This window comes from Marmota monax, unplaced genomic scaffold (assembly GCF_021218885.2).
Source record: "Marmota monax isolate L192 unplaced genomic scaffold, Marmota_monax_Labrador192_F-V1.1 WCK01_AAM20220418_F8-fsc00111, whole genome shotgun sequence".
NCBI lineage: Eukaryota > Metazoa > Chordata > Mammalia > Rodentia > Sciuridae > Marmota > Marmota monax.
The window spans coordinates 1360646-1386605 of NW_026695067.1; the positions used below are offsets into that span (position 1 = coordinate 1360646).

Here is a 25960-nt window from a genome sequence, read left to right on the forward strand (position 1 = left end):
AATGCCCAGTATGGAAAAAAACAACAACAAAGAAACAATTAAGGGGCTGGGATTGTAGCTCAGCATTAGTGCACTTCCCTCCCAAGTGTAAGGCATTGGGTTGGTTTCTCAGTACCGCATATAAATAAATAAAATAAAGGCCTATCAACAACTAAAAAAAAAAAAAAAAATCCTTAAAAAAAAATATTAAAACCCGTTTCCATTAAACCCTGGCAAAATGGGGCATCTCTACATCTCTGGGGCAACTATACTTCTCTCCGTTTCTCCCAGCAGCATCTTGGGTAACTTAAAAGAAATTTTATTGGTATGCATTCAAAGGAATAGTAATCTTGACATTAATTAAGATACCATCTTAATTTTATCTTCAGTAACTTTGCTTCTGAATTCAGTGATAATCAGCAGGCACAACTGCATTATAATTTATCAAAACTTTTATTTTTAAAAGAAGGAGCCTAATGTAGGCTCTTTAAAAATACAGTCAAGATATTTTCCTAGAAAAAAAATTTTTGTGGTTCATTAATAAGAAATTTTAATAAAATTAAAAGGAGTAAGGTGTTCTTGTGTATTAGTTATTATAGTTCAAAGTGTTCATATGAAACTTAGTAATAGTGCTTAATAATATGCTTAATTTGCTTAAGACTTTATTATAGAAAACAAGTTTCACTTGTTGTTATTTAAGGTTAATTAACATTTAAAATATAAGAGCTGAACATATATACATTTTACCAATGTGGTAATATTGAACTGGGTTTTTTTTCCCAAAATGTTTGAAATTTTCAATTGTGTCAGTCTTTCTTCATTTCTATTGTGTAATGTTTTTAAAGCTATGACTATAACGATACTTTCATAATTGAATTAACTTTACATGGTCCCATAAAAATTATATAAATTTTAATTTCTAAAGCTTTTGTTTTTAATGGAAAGTTTTCTAGCAGGTATAGGTAGGAAATGGAACAAATCTAATAAATAACAGCCAGCACCAGAGTGCACACCTACAAATCCCAGCTTCTCAAGAGGCTGAGACAGAGGATCATAAGTCAAGGCCAGCCTCAGCAACTTGGTGAGGCGCTGTCACAAAGTAAAAAATAATGGGGCTGGAGCTGTGGCTCAGCGATAGAATGCTCACCTAGCACATGTGAGGTGCTGGGTTCGATCCTCATCACCACATAAAAATAAGTAAATAAAATAAAGATATTATGTCCAACTACAACTAAAAAAATATTTTTAAAAAAAGGGCTAGGGATATGGCTTAGTGGTATATGAGGATATGGCTTGGGGGCGGGGGTGGGGTGTAATCCCTAGTATGGGGATTGGGAGTGAGAGGAAAAAAAAACTTCCTCCCAAAAGGGATATATCACACACAATTCTAGTAAACTTTTTTTGTTTTGTGTTTTGAAACAGAGTCTTGCCATGTTGCCAAGCTGGCCTCAAACTTTTGGGCTTAAGAGATCCACCTGCTTCAGCTTCCCTGGTAGTTGGGACTGGAAGCACATGCCATTGCACCTGGCTTACTTATAATGAACTTTTTTTTTTTTTTTGTACCAGGGGTTGAACCCAGGGACACTGAACCATGTCCCCAGCCTTTTAAAAATATTTTATTTAGAGACAGGGTCTCTCTGAGTTGCTGAGGGCCTGCTAAGTTGCTGAGGCTGGCTTTGAATTTGCAATCCTCCTGCCTCAGCCTCCCAAGCCACTGGGATTACAGGCATGCTCCACTGTGCCTGGCACTTATAATGACTTTTAATGCTTGTGGATTTGTAAAGTTTCTATTTGATGGTAGTATAATTAAATTAGTTTATAAGGTCTGAAGCTACCAATGAATGGAGTCTTGAAAAGTGGATTTATTTTAGATAATGATTTAGACTGAGATGGAATTTAATAAATGTCTACAAAGAATTGTGCGAAAACAGTAAGGGTTATAAACTAGGACCAGGAAATAAGTTTTATTTCCAAGACAAAACTTAGAAGCAGAGAAGTAGTGGTGTGTTTAGAATCCTCTGAATTCTAAACTATCCCACAAGTTGGGGGCATTGTTTCTGTAAGGACCCTGTGCTTCACAGAGGCTAAGGGAGAGGGAAACCCTGCCCCTCACCCCACCCCACCCCCAAGGAAATGGCATGTTAGGAAAGGGAGCTTCTAGTGCTCAGTGGCTGGCTCAGCTGGCCCTTCCCTCCAGGTGACTCCTAAAGGGTGTCCCTGAAGCTGGATCCAGAGCCAGTGGTTCCATCCTCATGAGTTTAGATAAAAATAGTCCCTAGGAAATCCAAAAGTCAATAAAGTAGTACAAAAGTAGTATAAAAATGTACTGCTGGTGGTCGGGGGAGAAGATTATAGCTTTCTAATGTGGATTATTCTGAACCAACTTTTAATTTGATATAAAATTAACCTCAAGCCGTTGTCTCTCAAAAAATTACACTACATTCTTGCAACTACTAACCAAGATTAAGTTAATAGAAAAAAACTAAATACTTTGGTTGTGGCTCAGCAGTAGAGTGTTTACCTAGCACATTGGAGGCTCTGGGTTCGATTCTCAGCATCACATAAAAATAAATAAAATAAAAGCATTGTGTCCAACTACAACTTAAAAATAAATACTTAAAAAACCTTAAGTACTAAAAATACATTATTTTTTAGTTTATTGCAAAACATCCAAGTAGTATAGGCACTTTATTAAAAAAATCTTCAAACCTCGTAATGTATTATAGACTGATATGTAAAGGAACAAATTTTATAATGTCTTTTCAAGCTTGAACAGGTTGTATTTGTTATAGACCACCAGGGTGTTCTGTCCCTGAACCCTAAGGTCATACTGTTTGGAGGCAGTAAATGATTGCCCTCTAACTTAGTGTGTTATATCTTTAAATATCTACACAACTTTTATTTTAATGTGTTTTTATTTTTATTTTTGTAACAGGTTGTTGAAGATTGGAAATTCATAGCCCAGGTTCTTGATCGGATGTTTCTGTGGACTTTTCTTCTGGTTTCAATTATTGGATCTCTGGGTCTTTTTGTTCCTGTTATTTATGAATGGGCAAATATAATTGTACCAGTTCATATTGGAAATACAAATAAGTGAAACTTTGAAGGGTTTGAATTTAGTTACAAAACATATATCTATCATGGCATGTCTACACTTAGGCAAATATAAAGTTGTGTTTAAAATATGATGTAAGCTGCAGCAGATTAATAGTTGCTAACATTGGTTTGCCTAATAGATTATTCATTAGTACATCTACCTGCATGGCTGAAGTAATGACTAAAAATAACAGCAAAATATTATCCAAACTGTACTAGTGAAAATCTAGTGTTTTCCTGGTTTGTAATCAATAGTGATGCTCATCTTTTGGTTTTTTGTTTGTTTGGTTGGTTGGTTGGTTTTTGGTGCTGGGGATTGAACCAAGGCTTGGCACATGCTAGGCAAGTGCTCTACCCTCGGAGCTATACCTCCAACCCAAGCTCATCTTTTGAATGCTGGAAAATTCTAGTTGTGTTTGAAGATATATTTTAAAACTTTTTCAGGATTTGGTAAAGGTATACTTTTTTTTTTTTTTTTGAGATGGGATCTTGATAAAATGCCTAGACTGGCCCCAAACTCTTGGGCTCAAGTGATCTTCTTGCCCTCAACCTCCTGAGTAGCTGGGACTACATGTGTGTGCCACTTGTGCCAGGCTAAGGGATACATTTAAAAATTCTTTCTGTCCTGTATTTAATAATAACAGCTAATCTTCAGTGTATTCTGCTCTCATAAGTAAGCTGATTACTCAGTATAAGAGTGACTTAAAATGATGCTGCTATTCTATAACCAACATTTTTAATAAATGAAAAGTGGAGATTGGACACTCCTTTAAGGCTTTATTCTTTAGATGTTTAAACCAAGTAAATATTTTATTAACTATCTTTATAGCTTTCCTTCCATTGTAAAATCACATACCAGACAATTCTTGTCAACGTGCAGGAGCATGTCCTTAACATTAATTTCAACCCCCTTGTACATATTCCCCACAATTAATAGAGCCATCTATACAAACTATGGTGGCATCTCTTTATCCTTGATCTCAGAAGAGTTCACTGTAATTACATAAATTTTAAAAATTTTAAAAGCATGTCTATGTCTAGAACATTCTATGAGAAAACCGTCTTCTAAGCTTAAAGATGGTATTCTAATTTGGTATAAGCATATCATTACATATCTAATACTTGCTTTCTTTCATTTCAACAATTACAATAATAGAATATTGGAGTTGCAGGATGTTTAGATGTAATCTAGTCTTAGCCTTTTACTAGTACAGTATATATCAGTAAGTAGTACATCATCTCCAAATGTCCCTGACTCACCTGTAACCAGGAAGAAAACACTGATAGAAACCTTGCGTTAAATTTAGAACTCTTGGCTGTTGAGATAGTAAATGCATTATTTATTTGTAGTAAGTAACCCATCTATCTTCAAGTCAACACTCTTTGGAGGGAAGAGGAGACCCTGTCAAATTTACATTTTTCCTATAGGCAAGTGTTTAATGCCACTTAATGAGTGAAAGTTTGTGCTACAGTTTGGATAAGTGTCCCCAAAGGCCTGTGTGTTGAAGGCTTGGTTGCCAGCCTGTGATGTCATTGGAAGGCTATTAGGGGTAGAGCCTAGTTTAAGGAAGTTAGGACAGTAGAGGTGTGCCCTTTAAGGGAATACTGGGATACTAGGCCCTTCCCACCAACCACCTCACTGCTTCTTGGCCACTGCGTGATAAATAGCTTTGTTCTACCCCATGCTTCTCACCATGATGTGCTCCTTGCTACAGGCCCCCAGAACAACATGACAATTGACCATGGACTGAAACCATGATAATCTTTTCTTCCTTTAAGTTTATTATCTCAGGTATTTTGTCAGTGACAGAAAAATAATACAGAAAATGAGTATCAAGAAATCAAGTCTTTGGGCAGGTGTGGTGGTGCATGCCTATAATCCTAGTGGCTCAGAACGCTGAGGCAGAAGGAGCACAAGTTCAAAGCCAGCCTCAGCAATTTAGTGAGGCTATAAGCAATCTAGTGAGACCCTGTCTCAAAGTAAAAAGGGCCAGGGATGAGGCTGAGTGGTTTAGTATCCTTGGGTCCAATCCCTGGTACAAAAAAAGAGTCATTGCTATGATTATTCCTGACAGTGCCATTCAGAAGCATTTGAAATTGGATTGTGGGAAGAATTTGGAAAAGTTTGGAGAAGTAAAGAAAGCCTAGAATGCTATAAACAGATTAACAGGTGTTTCTGGTGAGGTCTCAGAAGACCAGAATGCTGATAGAAATGTGGACAGTATATGCTTATGGGGGTTCCAATGGAAATAAAGACTCTACTTGGAATTGGATTTTGAGGCCATCGTATTATATTGTGGCAAAGAATCTGGATTCATTTTGTCCATGCCTAAAACTTTGTGGGAGGCAGAGCTCAAGTGTGATGGACTAGTTTATTTGGCAGAGGAAGTTTCACAGCAGCGCAACATTCAGGCTCAAGCTTTGGTGTGGGTATTGCTGGCTGTTTTTAGCCAGATTTACAGTGAGAGTTGGGAGCAAAAAGAAAAGGAAAAGCAGAAAGACACCCTGCTCACACAATGCCATCTAGGGAGTAGGTACTCAGGCTGCTGCAGCCATGGTTCAAGTGGGTCCTGGTACATACAGCTCATGCTAGTAGCAGACCTTGGGGTCTTCCACAAATGCTGGCTGTGCAGACATGCAGAATGCAAGAGTTGTGGAGTCACACAGGCTTCCACCAAAATTTAGAGGGAATTCCTGAGAGGCCAAGCATTGTGTGATAGGTGAGAGCCCCTGCAAGCAGCCCTCAAGAGATGCTTGAAGCTGTGAGAATAAACAGAAGCTGCAGTGGAAACCCCAGGAAGTTAAAGATTCTGGAACATTGAATGCCTGCTGAGGTAAGCTGAAGGCAGCAAGCAGAGCCTGCTCAAGAGAGTAGCCATGTGGGCTACAGCCAGCAAGGGCACAGAGGCAGGACTGCCCAAGCCCTTGGGATCCCACAGTCTGCCACTGCATGCCCTGGATGCCAGACATGGTGACTTACTGTTCAGTGTTTTCCTGCTGGGTTTTGGTACTTTGGTCTGATCTTTCCTATCTACGCCCCTACTCCTCACTTTGGGAACAGGGATGTCTACCCTATGCTGCTATATCTTGGAAGTGTGTAACTTTTTGATTTATATATCAATTTTTTTTTAAGCAGGAACTCATAGCCAACTTTGCCTTGAGTCTTGAAGGTGAGCGATTCTGGAATATTTAAATTTTGAAGACTCTTAGAGAAAGATCTAAATGATTTTGCATTACGGGATGGACATGAGCTTTTGGGGGCCAGAGGCAAAAAAGCTATAGGTAGGGTAAACATCTTCCAAAGGCCTGTATGTTGAAGGCTTGGTTGCCAAACTGTGGCATTATTGGGAAGTGGTGGAATCTTTAGGAGGTAGAGCCTAGTAGAAGGAAGTTAGGTCACTAGGGTGTATCCTTTAAGAAAATACTACTAGGACTCCAGCCTCACCCCTCCCCCACTTCCTGGCCACTATGAGATAAATAGCTTTGCTCTACCACATGCATCCCACCATGACATACTGCCTCATAGTAGGCCCAGAAGTAATATGCCAGTCAACCAGGGACTGAAACCTCTGAAACGGTGAGCCTAAATAAGCCTTTCCTCTTTTTAGGTTGGTTGTCTCAGGTATTTTGTCACAATGATGAAAGGTAATTAATAGTCTGGTTTGATGTAAATTGCTTCTTAGCTGTCTTAGCTTGTGTCATCCCTGATCTCTCATATCCCTGTCACTGTTACTTAAGATTTTTATATATCAGTAAATTTTACAGAAATCATCTTTTGACTTACCAGAACAGGTCACAGTGGACTGCAATTGTATTTTTATTTTTATATAAGAAAAATATCACAGTAACTAGTGAGAAGATTCAAATGGCCTCTGAATCATCATCCCTGTCAGTGGTTATTCATCTTGAAAAGTATAGTATGGAAAACTCTTCTAATAATTTGTCTAAAGCATTACTTCTCAACCAATGCCAATTAAATTATTTCTGGAAACATTTTTGGTTGTCACAACTGGTGAGGGAGCAGGGCTTGTCACTGGCATCTAATAGATAGACGCCACAGTCCTTCTAAAGATCCTACAGTGCACAGGACATCCTCAATCCCCCACCCGAACACACAGTTATTCAGCCAAAATGGTAATAAAGCTAATAAAGTTCAGAAACCCCTGTTCTAAAGGTTCACACTCTGGTCTGAATGTGTCTCTTTAAAATTATGTTGAAACCCAACACCCAGAGTGACAGTATCAGAAGGTGGAATCTTTAGGAGGTGATTAGTCATAGGGACATGCCCTCACAAATGGGATCAGTACCCTTATAACAGAGACCCCAGAGAGATAACTCAGCCCTTCAGCCAGGTGAGGACTCAACTAGAAGGCACCCTCCATGAGGAAGAGAGCCCTACTAGACACTGAGTCTTGCTGGTGCCTTGATTTTGGATCCCCCAGGCTCCTAAATTGTGAGAAATAATTTTCTACTTATAAGCTACTCAGTTTATGGTATTTGATTATAGTAGCCTGAATGTGTGACTGGGTATAATTTCTTATGGGATGATTTGGAGTTACACAAGATAAATAGCTGAAATGGAGCTATGCCCCTTAGACTTCTTGAAAGACAGTAAAAAATAAGAAATGCACAGTAAGAAATGGTAATAGTGGGAATACTCCTGAAGTAAAAACTTAAAGGAGATTATGGGCTAAATAATATTGGGAGATTTGTAGTATACTGAACAAGATTTTCATATTTCTGAACAGGAAGTTTTTCTATCCAGTTAGGTTTCAAGCAGTCAAAAGAAAACAAAAAATAAAAACTTTTTTCACATGCTCCATAGTATAGTACACTACTTAATCACTGTGGAAGAACTGAATTTTTTTTTCTTTTCTTGTGGTACTGGGTATTTAGCCTAGGAATATTTTATCACAGAGCCACACCCAGCCCTTTTTATTTTTATTTTAAGACAGGGTCTCACTGAGTTGCTTAGAGCCTAAGTTCTTGAGGCTGACCTCAAAATTTGTTCTTCTGCCTCAGCCTCCTGAGTCATTAGAACTACAATATGTGCCATCATGCCCAGGTAGAATAATTTATATTTTGACACTTCTTTATCTTGTCAAAAAAGGCTAAATGTTCATTTATACATATAAGTATTCTTGTTGGGTTTCTTTGCATGATTTTTTTCCTTTCCTTTTTGGCCAAAAACCAGGGCAATAAGTAAATCTTGAAATGCCAAAATCAAAGCTGGTAGCGTGGTAACAGAAAATGTATTACTATTAAGAAACAGACATCTCCCTCCCTCAAAACACACACAGGTAAGCCTCAGGCAAACACAGGTCAGTGCTTACGCATCATCCCTGGCCATCAGGGGTTGCAGAAACAATCCTGCTGTCCCTAAAATGCACACCAGGATGAAAACCCATAGAAAAATGCGATCAATCACCATGGCAACATATTTCCAGTCGTCTTGAATCTGAAAAACAAACAAACAAACAAATAAAAATCATGAAAGAGAAAGCACAAGGGGAAAAGCAAAGTGAATGTGTGTGTGTGGTTAGGGGGTAGTGCTGGTTTTGAACCTGGAGTCTTGTACATGCTGGGCAGGTTCTCTACCACTGAGCCACATCCCCAGCCCCAAGTGGATAGTTTCAATATTTAACAATATAAGAAGTCATTTTATCTCCAATATGCAAGAACTCTCTTTTTTTACTCAATGTGGTCTGAAGAAATCTACCATCAAGTTTTGCTTCATGCAGTGGAGAAATAGGTATGAAATATTTATCATATTAGCTCTGTTTCAAATGAGAAATTTCTAGGCCTTTATAACCCATTTTTTTCTAAATTTCAGTTTTGTAAAGTTAGCAAAACCAGTTATTTATGCCTCTATTTTGGGCCTTTGTTTGAATGGCTATTACAACCCAGCATCACTTGCTATTGTTTCAAGTACTCATTCTTTTCCAGTTTTAGATACTAATCTTACATCTGTTGCAAATGTGAAAAAGCACATCAGGCAAGTCTATCATCCTTTTCTTTCCTAGTACTCCATTCCAGAATGCCCACAGACCAAATGTCATCTTCAGGTGGAAGGTCAAAGTACAATGGAATGCTATACAGTATTATATGAGGTTCAGCCTGCCCTACACAGTTGAAATAACTGCTGACAATGAAGTTTAAAAAAAAATGGAAGAGAGTGCAACACTAATTGTACATAATACAGCTTCAATTGAGGCTTGAAATAGGAAAAAGAATTGTATGGTAATTAAACTCCTAGACGATTCAGAAAGCAAAGGAACCATAATTGAATTGAGAAGGAGAGAATCCATGAATCAACTGATTTTGAAGCAATAATCACATAATAAAGAGGCAGCATGTAATTTTGTAATTTAATTAAGTGCCCCGAATTGGGACTGGAAATATGGATTTTACTATTATGAGTTTGAGTAAATGTGTCCTCTCAGTGACACTAAGAAGTCATTGGTAAAGTTATAATGCCCTGTTTGCCACAAGTTACTTTATTTGAATTCCTAAGACTGGTTTGTAAGTGCTTCAGATCTACCAGGGGCTCTGATTTCTACCCATATACTATAGGCTGAGCCTCCTAAGGGTGTAAGAGGCAGGCAGGTGGGAAAATAGAGACCTGGAGACAGATTTTGATTATAATATCACTCTGCTCCTTTCTAGTTGTAAGAATCTGGGTAAATTCTATCTCCTCCCTTAGCCTCAACTTATTTATCTATAAAATGGGAATAAGAACAATACCTACCTCAGAGGGTTGTTTTGGTACAGAGTCCTTAATGAACAGTACCTATTGATGTTAATGTTGATTTGAAAAAATGACTAATATCCCCACTTAAATCTCCCTCTGACTGCACTTCACATGGTTCAGCCCAATAAAGAAAAACTGGACTTGTGTCTTAGACATGGGTACAAAGGGGCATGAATTTTAAGCGCCCTCCCTCCCTCCCTCCCTCCCTCTCTCTCTCTCTCTACATTTTTAGTTGTAGAAGGACATGATACCTTTATTTTGTTTATTTAGGTTTTTTTATGTGGTGCTGTGGACCAAGGCCTCAGGCGCGCTAGGCAAGTGCTCTACCGCTGAGCCACCACACCAGCCCTAAATCTAACTCTTAAAGCCTTCAAAGCTGGGCTGGGGATGTGGCTCAAGGGGTAGCGCGCTCGCCGGGCGTGCGTGCGGCCCGGGTTCGATCCTCAGCACCACATACAAACAAAGATGTGTCCGCGGAAAACTAAAAAATAAATATTAAAATTCTCTCTCTCTCTTAAAAAAAAAGCATAATGATATTGGCCATTCTCTAGAAACATTGGGATGAATGATGAATCGAGGGTAGATGAAAGTTGGGCAAAATGGTGAACAGGCCCAAGCTCCTACCTTCCTTGCACAGCACAACCCTGGAGATGGCCCAGAAACAAGAGACTCTAAAGACTCTTGGGGTGGCAGGTGAGCCAGGAAGGGCATGGAAGGAGAAGCGTGGTGCTCTTTTGGCCCTGCCTCATTACCACCTCAGCCTGTCCGCTCCCTTCCCAGAGATGCAGGCTCAGGGGTGATGTGCAAGGCCAGCAGAGCCTGGCTGATGGGAAGAGCAGAGCATAGAAAGGTGCCCACTGACTGGAGTAGCTGAAGCTCCCTTCCTCTCCTCCCACATCAAGGACTGAACTACTTTAGTCCAGCAGAAGGGACTGGAAGAGATCAGAGCCAGGCAGGAGGTGGCCAGACATTTCTTTAGGAACAAAGCACCTAGAGGGGAGGCAGCACCCTCAAAGGGAAATTACCCCAGTTTGTGACCAGATGTCCTCAGCCTTGTGCTGTCTGACTTTTGGCCCTTCCCTCAAACAATTCACCAAGGACAGCTGACTCTCCCTGGAGAAAGGGTGTTTACAGGCCGAAAAGACACACATTTAGCCATCTGGAGGAAAGTGAACACATTAGACAGGGCAAGGACTTAAAAATGCTCTCCTCTAAGATAAGAGAACACTGGAAACATGAAGTAGAAACAAGCAATTTGACAGAAGAACCACTAAGTGTAAAAGGTACAAAAAATAGTAGGTGTGAAAATAGAAAATTTGTGACAAAGAACTCAGGAGATGAGCTAACTAGCAGGGTAGATACGGCCCAGGAAAGCAGCAGTGGTGGGGCGGCGAGGCTGAGGAGCCATCCTGGGTGGCAGGAAGGATGGAAGAGCTAAGAAATGTCATGAGAAAACTAAGATGGGGAAGCAGGATGCAGACATGTTCAGGTGGGTACAGTACAAACTCAGGAAAGAATACAGGAAGGGGGTGAGAAGGAATCTCTACAGAAACCATAACCTTGGATGTCCCAGCAGTAAAGAAAGATGGAAGCCCAGAATGAAAAGGCTCCTAAGAATGCCAGACTGATAAGGTGGGACCCACACCTACTAGACACATTGTGTTTGATGTCATTAGATTTCTCCAAAAATAGAAAGTTCTAATAGCTTCTAGGCAGAATCAATTACAAAGGCACAGCATTAAGACAAAACTTTCCCCCAAAGTGATACTGAGGCAAAATGACTAGAAGCCATAGATAGATAGATAAATTATATATAAATGTAAAGCTACACACATATATAATTTTAAGTATTTAAGGAAAAGAACTTAAACATTAGCATTTTGTATCCAACTAACAGCATCCTGAACTTCATGACCAAGAAAAAGTCTTGTAGTTGCCATGTGCCTCAATTTATATATTTGTAATATTGAAATAATAATAGTATAGACCTCACAGGATTATTGCAGGATAAAATGAATTCACACACACACACACACACACACACACACACACACGAGTGAAGTCACAATAAGTTAAGCCTTCCAGGCCTTAGAAGGTTTACCCATAAACACCCTTGAGGAAAGCATGTTGCTAAGAAATCCAGGGTACACCACAGGATACATGTGAAGGGTAAAAGTAAAGTTCACGGTAGACTTTAAAAACTGAATGGCAGAAATGAAAAAGTACATTCATCAAAATTCTGAACAAGAAAAAAAATCCTGAACTAGGCGAGGGGGCATGGGAGGATTAGATGAACTCTAGATAGGGCAAAAGGGAGGGAAGGGAAGGGAGGAGGCATGGGGAGAGGAAAGATGATGGAATGCTATGGTCATCACTACCCTAAGTACATGTATGAAGACACGAAGGATGTGACTCTACTTTGTGTACAACCAGAGATATGAAAAATTGTGCTCTGTATGTGTAATATGAATTGTAATGCATTCTGTCATGTAACAAATTAAAATTTAAAAAATAAATTTAAAAAACTCCTGAACTAAGATACTAGTAAACAGCCAATGTGGCTGCAGGGCATGAGGAAGACCACAGGAGAGGTGTGTCTGTGGCAGGCAGGATACAGATATTGAAAAATGTAAAAGACTGATTTGATGGATAGGGAAAAGAGAATTGAGTATGGGTTTAAGGCAGTAAAAACCACCAGAAGAATAAAAAATAGAATATCATGTGGCTTTCATGTATTTTATTCATAAAAATTAAAACTTTCTCATATATAGCAAGAACTGAGGAAAAAACAAACAGGTAAATGGAAGACATTGGAATAAGGCAAAAAATATAACCCTGATAAAACTAATCACAACACAAATTAATCATTGCTCATAGGTCATGCTGTGATTAGAATGAATGAATAATCCACCAAATAAAACAAGCTGCTTCCAAACAATGAGCTTAAAAGATCATGACTGATCTGTGCACCTCCAAGATCTCTAGAGCAGCATGTACAGTGGACAGCCAGGGTGTGATCAGCCACCAAAACTGTTGTCAATAAACAGTACTTCCCCAGGTGAGTTCTAGTTTTCTAACTTGGTAACCCACTTCTAATTCCCAATGAGAGCATTCAGCATTAAAAGGGAAATTTCCAGCAGGCTGCAGTGGCACATAATTAATCCCAGTGACTGAGGCCAAGGCAGGAGGATTGCAAGTTCAAGGACGGAATGGGCCCCTGTCCCAAAAAGAGCTGGGATGTAGTTCAAGCACCTCTGGGTTCAATCCCAGTAAGGGGGTGGGCGGAGTTCTTTACACCAATTAAAGCTAGTATGGTTTATCTGAACAAAACAAAGTAAAACTACTTCTCCAACTGGGCAGCTCCCAGAACCTGAAAATGTCAACCAAAAATATGGTCCAACAACATGCATAGGGAAATAGATGTGACACACAGAAAACAAATGGCTATGGCTTAACTAGTTAATTGGCTACAGGGCCTTCTGCAACCAACCAAAAGTCTGTTACTGTGATTAAACTCAACATTGGCTTGGTCCATTGGGCCTGTGCAGGTACCCAGTCAAAAATCCATGGCCTCCCATAAGTTTTTATTTAACACTAAGGATGGTCATTCCCAGGCTTGCAGCAGCCTCTGGAGATAGCTGGGAAAACAGCCTAGGATACTGTGCAGGCTCTGTGGAGCCAGGGACAGTTAACACCTGCCAAGTTTGAGCCAAAGAATAGGAAATTAAAATATCTCTGGAGAACTGTGAATAGCAGTGTCAGTTACTCAATAAGAGGGAAAGAAGAAATCCTTCAGGGGGATCCACTCTTCTGAGCATTGAGCAGCCACATTTATCCTAACACTTGTTACCCCCTCATATGTGTGTTGCAATCTGCTGGCTGCATGGCCAGATTTCTGCTTTCTCTGGAAAACTAGAAGGATCTACCCACATTCTCATGTAGTAACAGATGTCCAGAGGTGAGGCAGTGCCTGCCCCTTGAGATGGGTCTCGTACCACTCATTTGCCATAGATCCTTCCAAACCCTCATAGCTTGCATAATGTCTAGGAAATAATTTTTGGAATAAAGGTCATCTTAGCCTGAAAAGGCTAGAATGTAGGTACTGAGATCTCAACCTTTAATCATTGCTAACTTAAATGACTATTTGAAAAGGGTTAGGAAAATGTAGAGAATGTCCTCAAAAGTTACCAGTGTTGAACAGATAAGAGATTTCCACTGATCATTTATTTAATGTCCAGTAACAGTTTCAACCAAATTTAAAGGAATGCCTATCTTTTTGGCTAAATTAATGGCATCAGCTGGAGATTTTGCATTGTTAAATCAGCCCTGAGACTGCTCCAGGTAGCTCAGATGGCTGGGTGGGGAGCTGTGGCTGTTTGCTTCCTGTCTCATCTGCTTTGGGATGCTACTGAGCTGACTAAAGGGCTCCAGGCATTCCTGACTAACATTAATTACCTACCATGCATCAGGAGCTGAAATTATCTTGTAATGGCTCTTTGCTAATAAACAAGGCAGAGCCAATTAATTTTAAAGCAAAGACTCTTATAAAATCAGTGAGCATGACCCTGGCAACCTTGGGGGCATACAAAGGGTCATGAAACAGCCAGACACATGACATTATTTCATGTAAAATTTACCTATCCTTAACGTTAGCGCTGGTAGAAGGTTTTTAGTGAAAATAGAACTAAGTTCACCCAATTCTTTAAAAAGAGCAAAAGAATGTGAATAAATATTTCACAAAAGAAGATATCCAAATGGCCAAGAAGCATATGAAAAGAGCCCTAGTAATTACTCAACCGGAAATACTAATTTGAACAGCAGTGAGATACCACTTAGCACATCTTGGAGAGGAGGTGAAGCACCTGGAACTCTCACACATTGCTGGGGAGTGATAGTTGGTTCAAACTCTGGAAATTTTACAATATTCACTAAAGTTAAAAATACATCTTTCCTGTTGGGGCTACAGCTCAGTGGCAGAGCACTTGCCTCATATGTGTGAGGCACGGGGTTCAAGCCTTAGCACCACACACAAAAAAAATAAATAAATAAAGGCATTCTGTCCATTTACACCTACAAAAAATTTTTTAAAAATACATTTCGTGCTGAGGTTGTGGTTCAGTGGTAGAGTGCTTGCCTCGCATGTGTGAGACCCTGGATTTTATCCTCAGCACCACATAAAAATAAATAAGTGAAATAAAGGTATTGTGTCCAACTACAACTAAAAAATATTAAAAAAATACATTTCTCCAAAGATCTAGCAAATCTAATCGTAGGTGTATATGCCAGAAAAATAAGTGCATATTTTCACTAAAAGACATAAGTTGGGCTGGGGATGTGGCTCAAGCGGTAGCGCGCTCGCCTGGCATGCGTGCGGCCCGGGTTCGATCCTCAGCACCACATAGAAACAAAGATGTTGTGTCTGCCAAAAAACTAAAAAATAAATAAATATTAAAAAATTCTCTCTCTCTCTCTCTCTCTCTCTCTCTCTCTCTCTCTCTTAAAAAAAGACATAAGTTATAAGCAGCTTTGTTCATAGTTGTCCAAAAATTGTAAAACAAACAAGGTAATAAGGTCATATTGAGGAACATTACACACCAATAATAAGGAAACAGCAACAAGGATAAAGCTCAAAGACATGTTGAATGAAAGAAGTCAGACATGTACGTGAAATCCAAGAACAAATAAAGATAACCAATGTAAATAAAGTCAGGGGCTGGGGTTGTCGCTTAGAGGTACAGCACTGCCTAGCATGTGTGAGGCACTGGGTTTGATTCTCAGCACCACATATAAATTAAAAAAAAAAATCGGGGTTGGTCACTTGGGGAGAAGAATGACCTGGAAGGGGCTCGGCAAAACTTAAGGGGGCATCGAGAATGTTCTGAAACTTCGCCTGGATCATGTTTACACAGGTGTAGACATAATGTAAAAATTCATTGAGCTGCACAGTTATATGGAGCAGGCACTTTACTCCATGCAAACTATACCTCAGTGAGAAAACACAAAAAGTGAAAATAAAAATGCAGCTGGTCAATACTAAATGGAGAGAATCTGGCCTCGTGCCCTATTCCAGGCTACCTCCTAATCCACACTCCGAACAGATGTCCTAGTGGCCGGAACTGCTGGCAGCCCTGTGGCTAACTTAGGGCACCACATCTTCACATGCTTTATCACCACATTTTACACATGAGAAAAGAGGCTCAGGGAGGTGAGGTGACTCACATATCCAAAGACATATAGCTGTCCTGAACACAGGCTGCTGAACCCAGAGTCTAATTTCTTAACCCCACCCAATGCCTTGCTGCACAAAGAACCCACACGCCTGCTGACTGAATGGATGATAATAGCAACCAGACTCTCACCTCCTTGGCTTCATTCTGTGCTTTCATATTTTCGGCAATATATTTGACACTTTGAATTGCTTCTTTGATTTCTGGTGACAGAGCAGAGAGGGACAACACAGCATCAACAGATTCGGAACTGGAGCTTCTAGTGAGGTTTGCGCTGAAATTTGAGATTTTGATCCTGCGGTGGTGGCAGTAACCACACATCCCATCTTGGCAGGGGTAGCCTTCCTTGCACCCTTTGGATTCTGTGCGGCTGAAACAATTCAGATTTGAGAGCTCGGCACTGTAGAAGGGCCTTGGCTTCTGAGTGTTTTCTTCATTGCTGGCCGGCCTGGTCATGAACATGACCCTAGGGAGCAAGTTCAAGAATACCGTCTTCACCCAGGTGGGCATTGTGTGCGTGGTTGGGGTTCTGTAATGCACGTTGAGCACGAAGACTGTGATGACAATGGACAAGGTGACGAAAATCATGGTGAACAGGAGGTACTCCCCGATCAAGGGGATGACCAGGGAGGTGGATGGGATGGTCTCAGTGATCACCAGTAGAAACACGGTCAAGGAGAGAAGGACAGAGATGCAGAGTGTCACCTTCTCTCCGCAGTCGGAGGGCAGGTAGAAGACGAGCACAGTGAGGAAGGAAATGAGGAGGCAGGGGATGATGAGGTTGATGGTGTAGAACAAGGGCAGGCGCCGGATGTACAGAGAGTATGTGATGTCCTGGTAGATCTCCTCGCAGCAGTTGTACTTGATGTCATGTTTGTAACCTGGGGCTTTGATGATGGCCCACTCACCACTCTCCCAGTAGTCCTTGAGGTTCATGGAGGAGCCAATCAAGACTAGGTCGATTTTCGCCTTATCGTAGGACCAGGAACCGAACTTCATGGTGCAGTTTTGGTAATCAAATGGGAAGTAGGTCACATCAATTTTGCACGAGCTCTTGAAGATGGCTGGAGGTATCCAAGTCACTTCACCTGTGTGCTTGAGTAAGGCTTTGGTTTTGTCATCCACCTGGAAATCCCCAACAGCACTGCAAAGGAAAAGAGGAGCATGGTGTCATGCTCACCACCCCAGGGTCATCCAGCCCAGCTTTTCATGCTGCCAGCAGGTAAAGTAGTGGTTTGTAAAACTGGAATGTGAGAGCTAAAAGTGCCATGAAAGGTCACCTAGTTCATTTACTGGTGGATAAAATGAGTCCCAGACCTCCTCCCAACACACAGTCTGTCATATTCCTTGACCCTTGGGCACATCACCAGTTTATTACACAACATAAAATTCCCAACCTAGGATGGTTACAGAGACACCCAAATGCCAGACCTCCCCATCCCTGCTTAATTTAAAAAAATGGGACGAAAGTCATTGACCTGGAGGCAGGTGTTCAAGCAGTATATATTTGCTATCTGTTGTCCCTGTGGTCTGGACCTTTTTAGAATCTTGTTCATTCTCCACTGGGCGCCTAGTGTGTGTGTGTAACCAGATGGTAGGCTGAAAGGGGTTGCACAGACACCGTGGAAGCCCATTACCACTAAACTGAACCCTATTTTATTTCCAGAACCTACCTGCAAATCCTGATCCTACTATTCACCACACTGCCCATTCCTCCCAACATTATTCCACAGTAGATGATCGTGTCTTCTGATTCCTTGTCTTTCATATTCAGCGTAAGAGTCCTTTGCCTTCTCTTTCCCTCTCTGCCCCCACTTACTCTCCATGTTTTTCTTCCTTTCTTTAAGCTATGTGCACACACACACACACCCTTTTTTGTTTCTGCACATAGATACACATTCTTTCTTAGAGTTATGTTGTTACAAGCTGATTTTTTCAGCAGGAGATCTGATGATAGGCTCAATACCCTGTAGCATTCCATTGCAACAGCCAGATGATGTCATCTGACAGTAAGGCCGGATGGTCCTCACAATGTCCCTCCCCACTGAAGGCTCTTACATTTCCTTAGATCAGCCCTTTTCTATTTCTTAGCATTCCAGCATTTGAAGGTGTTTGTATCTTTCACATCCCTTTACTGGTACATGAAAAGCTGCAAGACAATTATAGAATCGAAACATTCAGGGATGTCCTTGTGTGACTGTTATTGGAGAAGAACCTGTGAAAACTAAATGGGAACATTCCAGTGCACATCTTTCCTCCCTGCTAGTCTCTGGGCCTCCCACCCTCACATCCCTTGTTTGAGAAGACAATTATTGCACTGAAGACTCAATGCCAAAGCCCTGCCCACCTTCACTCCAGCTGGCTGGTTTGCCCTGCTGGGTTTATATGTTCTTAGCTTCCCTTCCCTCTTCCAGCTCCTGGCTCCAGGCAGATGGGAGAGGGTTGGGCAGTGGGGTGGGGTGCCATGGGTGCTAACATGGGCTAAGTTCTCCAAATGGACTTAGCCCATGTTAGCACTCATGGCACTCTGAGCTGGGCTAAGCAGAAGGCTAGAAAGACCCACAGAAAGACAGAGGCCTCCTGGATCCATAAAATGTCAGGGAAATAAGGGATCTGTGTAGAGGATCTAGTCCAGGGGTTGGCAAATTCTGGCCCACAGGCCTGTCACCTATTTCCACAAATACATTCTGTTTGGACAAAGCTACTTCTGTTTGTTTTTTAATGTCTACAGCCATTTTGAGCTATAAGGCAAAGCTGAATAGCTGTGACAGAAGCTCTATGACCCACAAAATCTAAAATATTTTCCTCTTTGGACTTCACAGAGTTGACCCATCCCAGCTGTAATCTAATCCTTTCATTTTACTGAAGAGGAAACTGAGGGTCAGAGAACAAAAATGATTTGCTCAAAGTCCATAGAGTTTGTGGACAGAGCCTTGGCCATTCAGAACTTCTGTTCTTAAGCAAGGACTCATCAAAGTATGTGTGTCCAAAGAACAAACACCAGAGATATGTTTGCCCTGGTTGCTAGTACTCATTTTTGCTCATTTCTGGGGATCTTGGCCATGGTTACTGCCTAAAGATGCCCCTGGCTGTGTGTACTCAGGTCAGAAGGCCTGTTTGCTGCTTGGGGCATATCAACTGTCGTATCTATACCACTGAGAGAGAAGACAAGGACCCAGCTGGGGACTGGGGTCTCGCATAGCACCAGCTAAACAGAGAGCACCTGGTAAATATCTGTTGACTGAATGAATGACCAAAAAAATAAATGAAGATCTCACCCCTGGCAGAGCCCAAGAGTGAGATGGCCGACAGCAAGAGACAGCAGAAGCAGGAGGATCTGAGCTGACTTAACTGCCAAACCATGTGAGTTAGTTGAAAAAATAGAAGGCAGTGTGAGTAAACGATGAGCTGAGGTGTTCCTTCAATATAAGGGAAGATTAAGGAGGTAAGTGGGGCCAGGGTAGGAGAAAAACCAAGATGGTGGAGGTTTTTGCAATCTCCAAATTCCCTAAAAAACCTGGACAATTAGGATGGCAAAGGAACAAACCTGTGGATCACACTGTCAGCAGACAGGTTTAAGGGCAACCCTCGAACCTGAGAATATGAGGGTAGGGGTCAGACTACTACGTGACCCAGGGGGCCCATGTGGGACTAGCTGCTGGGAGGAAGTACCTGAGAGAAGAGAAAAGAAATCTCCAAGAAGTGTCTGCCCCCACAAAGAAAAGGACCTACTCTGTGTTGAACCCTCAGCAAGGGGACAGTAAAACAGAGGGTAAGAACAATTTATGGTTCCATAGGTTCCAATTTGTGGATAAGAACAATAACAAAGACCATAGGAATTCACTTAGGGTCTGAAGAGAAGTTGGGGCTGGCAGGGCTTGAGAGAATCTCAGAAATAAGCCCCCAAATTCAGAGGCCCACTCAGAGGAAAAGTCGGATCCAAAGTGAACAGGGGAGAAAGTGGGATGAGGTGGTAGAAGGTTCAAGTGCTGGCAGACCCTGGAGGTGGCTAACCTGAGTGCAGATTTTCTCACTTCAAGGTAACTGTTTAAGGATGACATAAGCCAAACAGCCACAAAGCAGATGCAACTGACAGTAGCGTGAATTCAATCGCCAGCACCACACACACACAAAATTGTTTAAATCAAATTTAAGAGCATAATAGAGAAGGAACATAAGCAGAGAAATTCGTATATATATATATATATATATATATATATATATATATATATATACACACACACACACATACATATATGTATATATACATATGTATGTATGTATATATGTGTATATAGAGAGCACGCGCACGTGTGCTCATGAACATGAGCATGTGCACACACATGTGCATATGTGTTCCAGCAGAGGAAACCAAATCAATGGAAAAGAACAAATCTTAAAAACTAATGTAAAAAAACTTCCTGGGAGGGGCTGGGGCTGCAGCTCAGTGGCAGATACTTGCCTAGAATGTGTGAGGCACTGGGGTTGATAAATAAAGGCATGCTGTCCATCTACAACTATAAAAAATTTTGAAAAAACCCAAAACTACCCTAGAGGCTGGGGATGTGGCTCAAGTGGTAGCACGCTCTAAAATTCTCTCTCTCTCTTTAAAAAAAAAACTTCCCTGGAAAAAAGGGGCTTCTTATGTATGTGCTACATAGTAAACTGGACTTTTTTTTTTTTTTTTTGGTACGGGTGAATCCAGGGGTGCTATACTACTGAGCTATACCCCCAGCCCTTTTTATATTTTATTTTGAGACAGGATCTCCCTAAGTTGCCCAAGCTGGTCTCAAACTTACAATCCTCCTACCTCAGCCTCCTGATTAGCTGGGATTATAGGTGTGCACCACCATGCCCAACAAGTAGACTTTAAGGACAAAGTAGAGGCATATCCCCATAGCCCTAGGCAGACTCAAGAGCATCACTTGAGCTCATAAGTTTGAGACCAGTTAGGGCAACAAAGAAAGACCCCATCTCAAACTAAAAATAAAGACAAAGGAAGAAATCCGGTGGGTAGCCAATCAAAAGGCCGACTACTTACAAATGACTATCAATTGAATTTGCCCATTTACTCAGGACAGCCTGGCTTACATGTGTGGTCCTGTCATGTTTATTTATAATGCCCTGTTCCTCTCTCAAAAGTCACCTTACTTAACAAGGAAAATAAAATTAGATTGACATGGATTTTGACAACAACACTTCTTACCAAAAGACAACGAGGTAAAATTTATAAGGTTTTCATTACAGGGAAATAGAAGCCAAGGATTTTCTATCCAGCCAAGCAACCTAAAAGTATTCTCTAAAAAGTATTCTCTAAAAAATATTCTCTTATGAACTTGCAAGAACTAAGGGTATGTTGTATCTATGAGCATTTTGAGGATTCTATTAGAGAATGAACTTTAGAATAAACAAAACATCATAGGAAAAATTCTGATATAAGAAAAAAATGGTGTTTCTATTGTGTTAAAAGGAAGAGAAACCCTCAACAGAGGGTCAATTTGAGAAATGTAAGTTCTAAGTAAAAGGTTGGATTGGATGATTTTTCACAATATTATTTTCAGCTGCAGATTCCAAGGAAATTCCTTATGATATATTTAAATTGAAGTGTTTGGCCACATCTCTCATTACTGTTAAAATCATTCATCCTACAGTATTGCAGCTGTTCACCCTAAATTGCCAGCAAGGAAACAGCCATAAAACCCAAAATGTAAATCTAATATTTTTGCTTGTGTTCTCAGTTCCTGCTTAGCAAGAGTTCTCTATACTCTGCCCAGTTCCCTAAGAGCCTCTGGACCATGAGATTTCTATATCAGCTTGCAGTGGAAGGAAATACTTCTGCAAACCAGCTGAGTGCATCTTATGTCTCAGTTCTTTAAGGACAGGCTTACAAATACAAGTTGCATGAAAGGAATATTTGTAAAATTATGTCTGAAAAGGTTAAAGACATCCTTTTTGTTTCTGCTGGGGACCAGAAGATGGGATATATATATATATATATATATATATATATATATATATATAAACAGCTTCCCCAGTCCTGATGCTAATTGTAATACCAAGAGTACTGTTACTAGTAGTAAAAACATATCAGTGTATACTAATATGAATAAATACCTAAACAAAGAATGCTTTAATTCATTAAAATCAGATTATACTAACTCTATGAAATGCTTTACTAAAAAAAATGATGTTTTGTTTGCCTGATGTTTGTTTTGTTTTGGTTTTGGTTTTTTTTTTTTTGGTTCTGGGGTTTGAACTCAGGGCCCTATTAATGTAAGCATCCACTTACTCTCTCACCAAGATACATCTCTCCAGCCCCACCCTTCATGGCTTTAGTGGTTAAAACATTATCACTCTACAGTTGAAACATGGGTGAAAAAATTTGTTTTCCAATATCTGGAAAACAAATTAGTATATATGGTAAAATATTGGTTATAATTTGTGTTTGCTTAATAAAAGAGCTTAAATGTGGAAGGGATCAGTTTTGTGTGGGTTTAAGAAGGAGAAATGGGCTTTAGATGCACCACATGGGCAGAATCAGAGAGGAAAAACTTTTGAAAGGGAAAAAGGAGGGCTTCCTGAGATAGGAAGATGTGTGCTCTGGGTCCAGAGGAGACTCCACATGTGCCCCTGGGAGGGAATGGCCTGCGAGCAGCTTCCCTGGATGGTAGGAACCACCCACTTCCCTCCAGAGGCCTATACTCATCCTCAGGGGGCTGTGGCCATCCAGTTTGACCAGGGCCTCTGTGGCTGGCAGAGCTCACCACACTTTGCACCCGGGAACTTTACTCAGCCTGTGTGTGTGTGGTGAGGGGCACAGATCCATTCCTCAAGGCTCAGACTTTTACCAGTGGGAGGCGGTTTGGAGGGGACATTTGTGCAGTGGATAACCGCCTGCTGGCAGATTTGCTACTGGGGAGAGTGGAGAAAAGGTTTGAGGACAGGCAAAGAATGGGCTGGGAGTGCCCGCCTGAGCCCCAAGATCACAGCATCAGCCTCCTAAAGCATAGAGGACTACCGATACCACCCTAGGCCTGGCTTTGCCACACAATCACTGAATGAGGTCACCTTCTACTATGGGCCCCATTCTATATCTATGAAATATGGGGGACAGGCTGTATTAGTGATCCCCAAAGCAGACTGGCCCTCACAGCCCCCAGCACAGTTGGTGAAAATACATTCTTGAGCCCATCCTGTACCCAACCCATTCTGTTTCTGTGGGATGGGTACAGAAATTGGGTAATATAACTATACATGTAAACATACCTATGGTTACAGTATTGTGTATTACAAAATATAGTAACCTTATAAAAGACAGGAACAAAGAAGAAAATATTTCAACAGTAGACACCTGTATTTTAAAAAGTTCCCTAGCAGCTGAACTGTCTGCAAGTGGGGAACCCTGGGAGGACACAACTCAGACTCATCCAGCTCTGCCTTCTCCTACACCCTCATTCTCTTTCAACGAAGAAAAAGGGAGACATTTGCTTTTATCCCTGTCTGTTTGCACAGAGTTGCTAACAGATGCCACATTCAAGGCCATCCTTGACATACCTCACTCTCTCGCCATACACCAGGGCTGTTCCCCTGACCCTTCCAGTTTTATGTCCTACAATACAGCAAGTGAGGGTCCATACTCTCCTGCCTCCCTGTGCTCCCCCCGTTCCAGCTCCTTCTCCAGATGTGAGGTGACCTTTGAAACCAATTCAATGCAACCGCTTCCCAGAAGCTTTTCCCTCTATCAGCATATCACCTACTTTGAAGCAACTCAGCACACTGCCACTCTCTTTGGCTCACTGGCATCTCTATTACCTAGTATATAGTAGATGCTCAGCAAATCCTTGAAGAATGAACAAAGCCCTCTTGGAAAAGACCTGAGGACGGCCTGTCAGTAATCACAGTGGGCCTAGAACACAGAGCTCAGGATGCCAGTCCCCAGATATGTGGGTCCTCGGGCACCTTACTTGTTATACAGCACAATGTCCGGCTTCCAGATCTTCTGTGCAGGTACATGCATAAACTCCACCCCATCGTAGTCTGAGGGGTTCCACTTCAGCTTGTAGTCATTCCAGATCTGGGGGGAAGGGGCAGAGAGGAAAGAAGAGACAGCAGAAAGACCAGCCTGATTTATTGCTCTTGATACTATATCTTGGTAACTCCCCACCTCAGCCACAGGTTCCTGAGCCCCCTGCATGTTGCAGACCACACAAGCCCAGCTCCTTGTGTGTGTGTGTAGCAGGGAAGATAGCCCTGGGCTCAGTCTGTAAGTTGCTTCCTGCTCTAGGAGAACCATGCCTCCATGACTGTGGGTGATCCCCGCCCCTCATCAATCAAATAGGGACCATTGATTGGTGTTTTCTCCAGTCATTCCAATGCCAAGTCCAGCTTCCTGGACTTCTACCACCAGATCTAGGTCCATGCATTAAGTTTCAGCTGCTCTCTTTCAGACAAATCCTTGACCAAGCTCCCATAAAAAAGAAGCTCTCCAACTCTGAAAGTTTCTCTCTCTTTTTTTTTTTTTTTTGGTGTTGTGGGGGGTTACTGAGGATTGAACTCGGGCACTGGACCACTGAGCCACATCCCTAGCCCTATTTTTTGTATTTTATTTAGAGACAGGTCTCACTGAGTTGTTTAGTGCCTCGCCATTGCTGAGACTGGCTTTAAAGTTGCAATCCTCCTGTCTCAGCCTCCTGAGCTGCTGGGATTACAGGTGTGCAGCACTGTGCCCAGCTTGAAAGGTTCTTGAGGAGAGAGCCATGATCATATTGAGTCTAGGAAGGGATGGGAGCAGAGCACTAGATGAGAGAGGACATGCTATGGCTGCAGAGGGAATATGTCCTGGAGTGTAGGGTGGGGACACTGTGTCTACTGTCAGCCTCTTGTGGATGAAGGCTGTGTGAGCAGGATGCTCAGCTGGCTGAGCTGGCAGAAGGGTCACCATCAGGCCAATGGACAATTATGTCTCTCAGCAGGTCTTAAGCAAAGCTTCCCTGGGGAAGCTATGAGGAAGCCAATTCTATTGCCTCAATCGGAACAAGAAAATACAGAGACCCTACTCCTATTCTATTAGTGATGCAAGAGAATCTGATTCTGACTTAAGGATGAGTTTTGGCAAAGAGGAAAGGAAGGAGATGGTCTTATGCTACCAAGAATTGGGGGCCAGGTCTATCTCATTTGGTTGTGCGACTCTGGAGAGGTCTCTCTCTCTAAGCTGCAGACTGTCCATCTGTGACTCAAGGGGCAAGGCCCTGTTGTCCTTCCAGGTGGACTTCAGATCAGTGCATGTGCATGTGATCCAGGAGTGAAGCCCAGTCTGTGGGGTCCTTTTTGGTCCACGGACAGCAATTAAAGAAGTCACCACCAGGGGGCAGAAGTGCACTAAGCCTGGTCACTTACTTGCTTGAGCCACAGGTTGGTCTCCATGATCTGGTTTACTTCATCCTTGAAAAGGAGATTAAAGTAGACATAAATGACAAAAACAAGGCTCCTTCTGGGAAAAGCTCCTCCAGAAGCCCTGTACCCCGTGGCCACAGATTGTGGCTCCAGCACTCACCACCTTCACCAGCTGAGACATGGACACTTCAAACTGGATGACGACTGGGTCAGACACATTGGCCACAGGCCGGATGATCTCGTTGTAATCTTCAAAGAGGCGCTCAAACAGGCGATGCTCAGCCTCTGAGCTACTGGCCACTAAGGAAAACAGCCCTGTCAGTCCCTGGGGAAATTACTACTTATCTCTCCCACGAGGGACATCACCCACTGATAACCTCTGGGGTACTCTATGAACCCCAGACTTCCATTGCTTCCTCCAATGACAGACTGGGAAACTGAAGCCCAAGAGAGACAGGGATTCCACCATGTCACACAATTTGGTGGTAATAAGCCTGGGCTCTGACGTTGGACA

The 25960-nt window shown here is 41.7% G+C and overlaps 2 protein-coding genes across 4 annotated transcripts in view; one reads left to right on the top strand and one right to left on the bottom strand.

The window, feature by feature from the left end:
- Positions 1-3842, top strand: part of Chrna5 (cholinergic receptor nicotinic alpha 5 subunit) — a 40808-nt gene extending 36966 nt beyond the window's left edge. For all 3 annotated transcript variants that reach the window (XM_046427862.2, XM_046427863.2, XM_046427864.2), the window contains one exon: positions 2915-3842. In XM_046427862.2, coding sequence (XP_046283818.1) covers positions 2915-3076 — 162 coding nt within the window. In that variant the 3' untranslated portion in view covers positions 3077-3842. The remainder of the gene's footprint in view (positions 1-2914) is intronic.
- Positions 3843-3845: 3 nt separating this feature from the next.
- Chrna3 (cholinergic receptor nicotinic alpha 3 subunit) lies at positions 3846-25734 on the bottom strand. The gene is made up of 5 exons (XM_046427865.2): positions 25607-25734; positions 25450-25494; positions 24018-24127; positions 16186-17197; positions 3846-8533 (listed from the first exon to the last, which is right to left on the bottom strand). The coding sequence occupies exons 1-5, from the start codon at positions 25625-25627 to the stop codon at positions 8405-8407; spliced, it is 1317 nt and encodes a 438-aa protein (XP_046283821.2). The 5' UTR covers positions 25628-25734; the 3' UTR covers positions 3846-8404.
- Between the last annotated feature and the right edge of the window lie 226 nt (positions 25735-25960).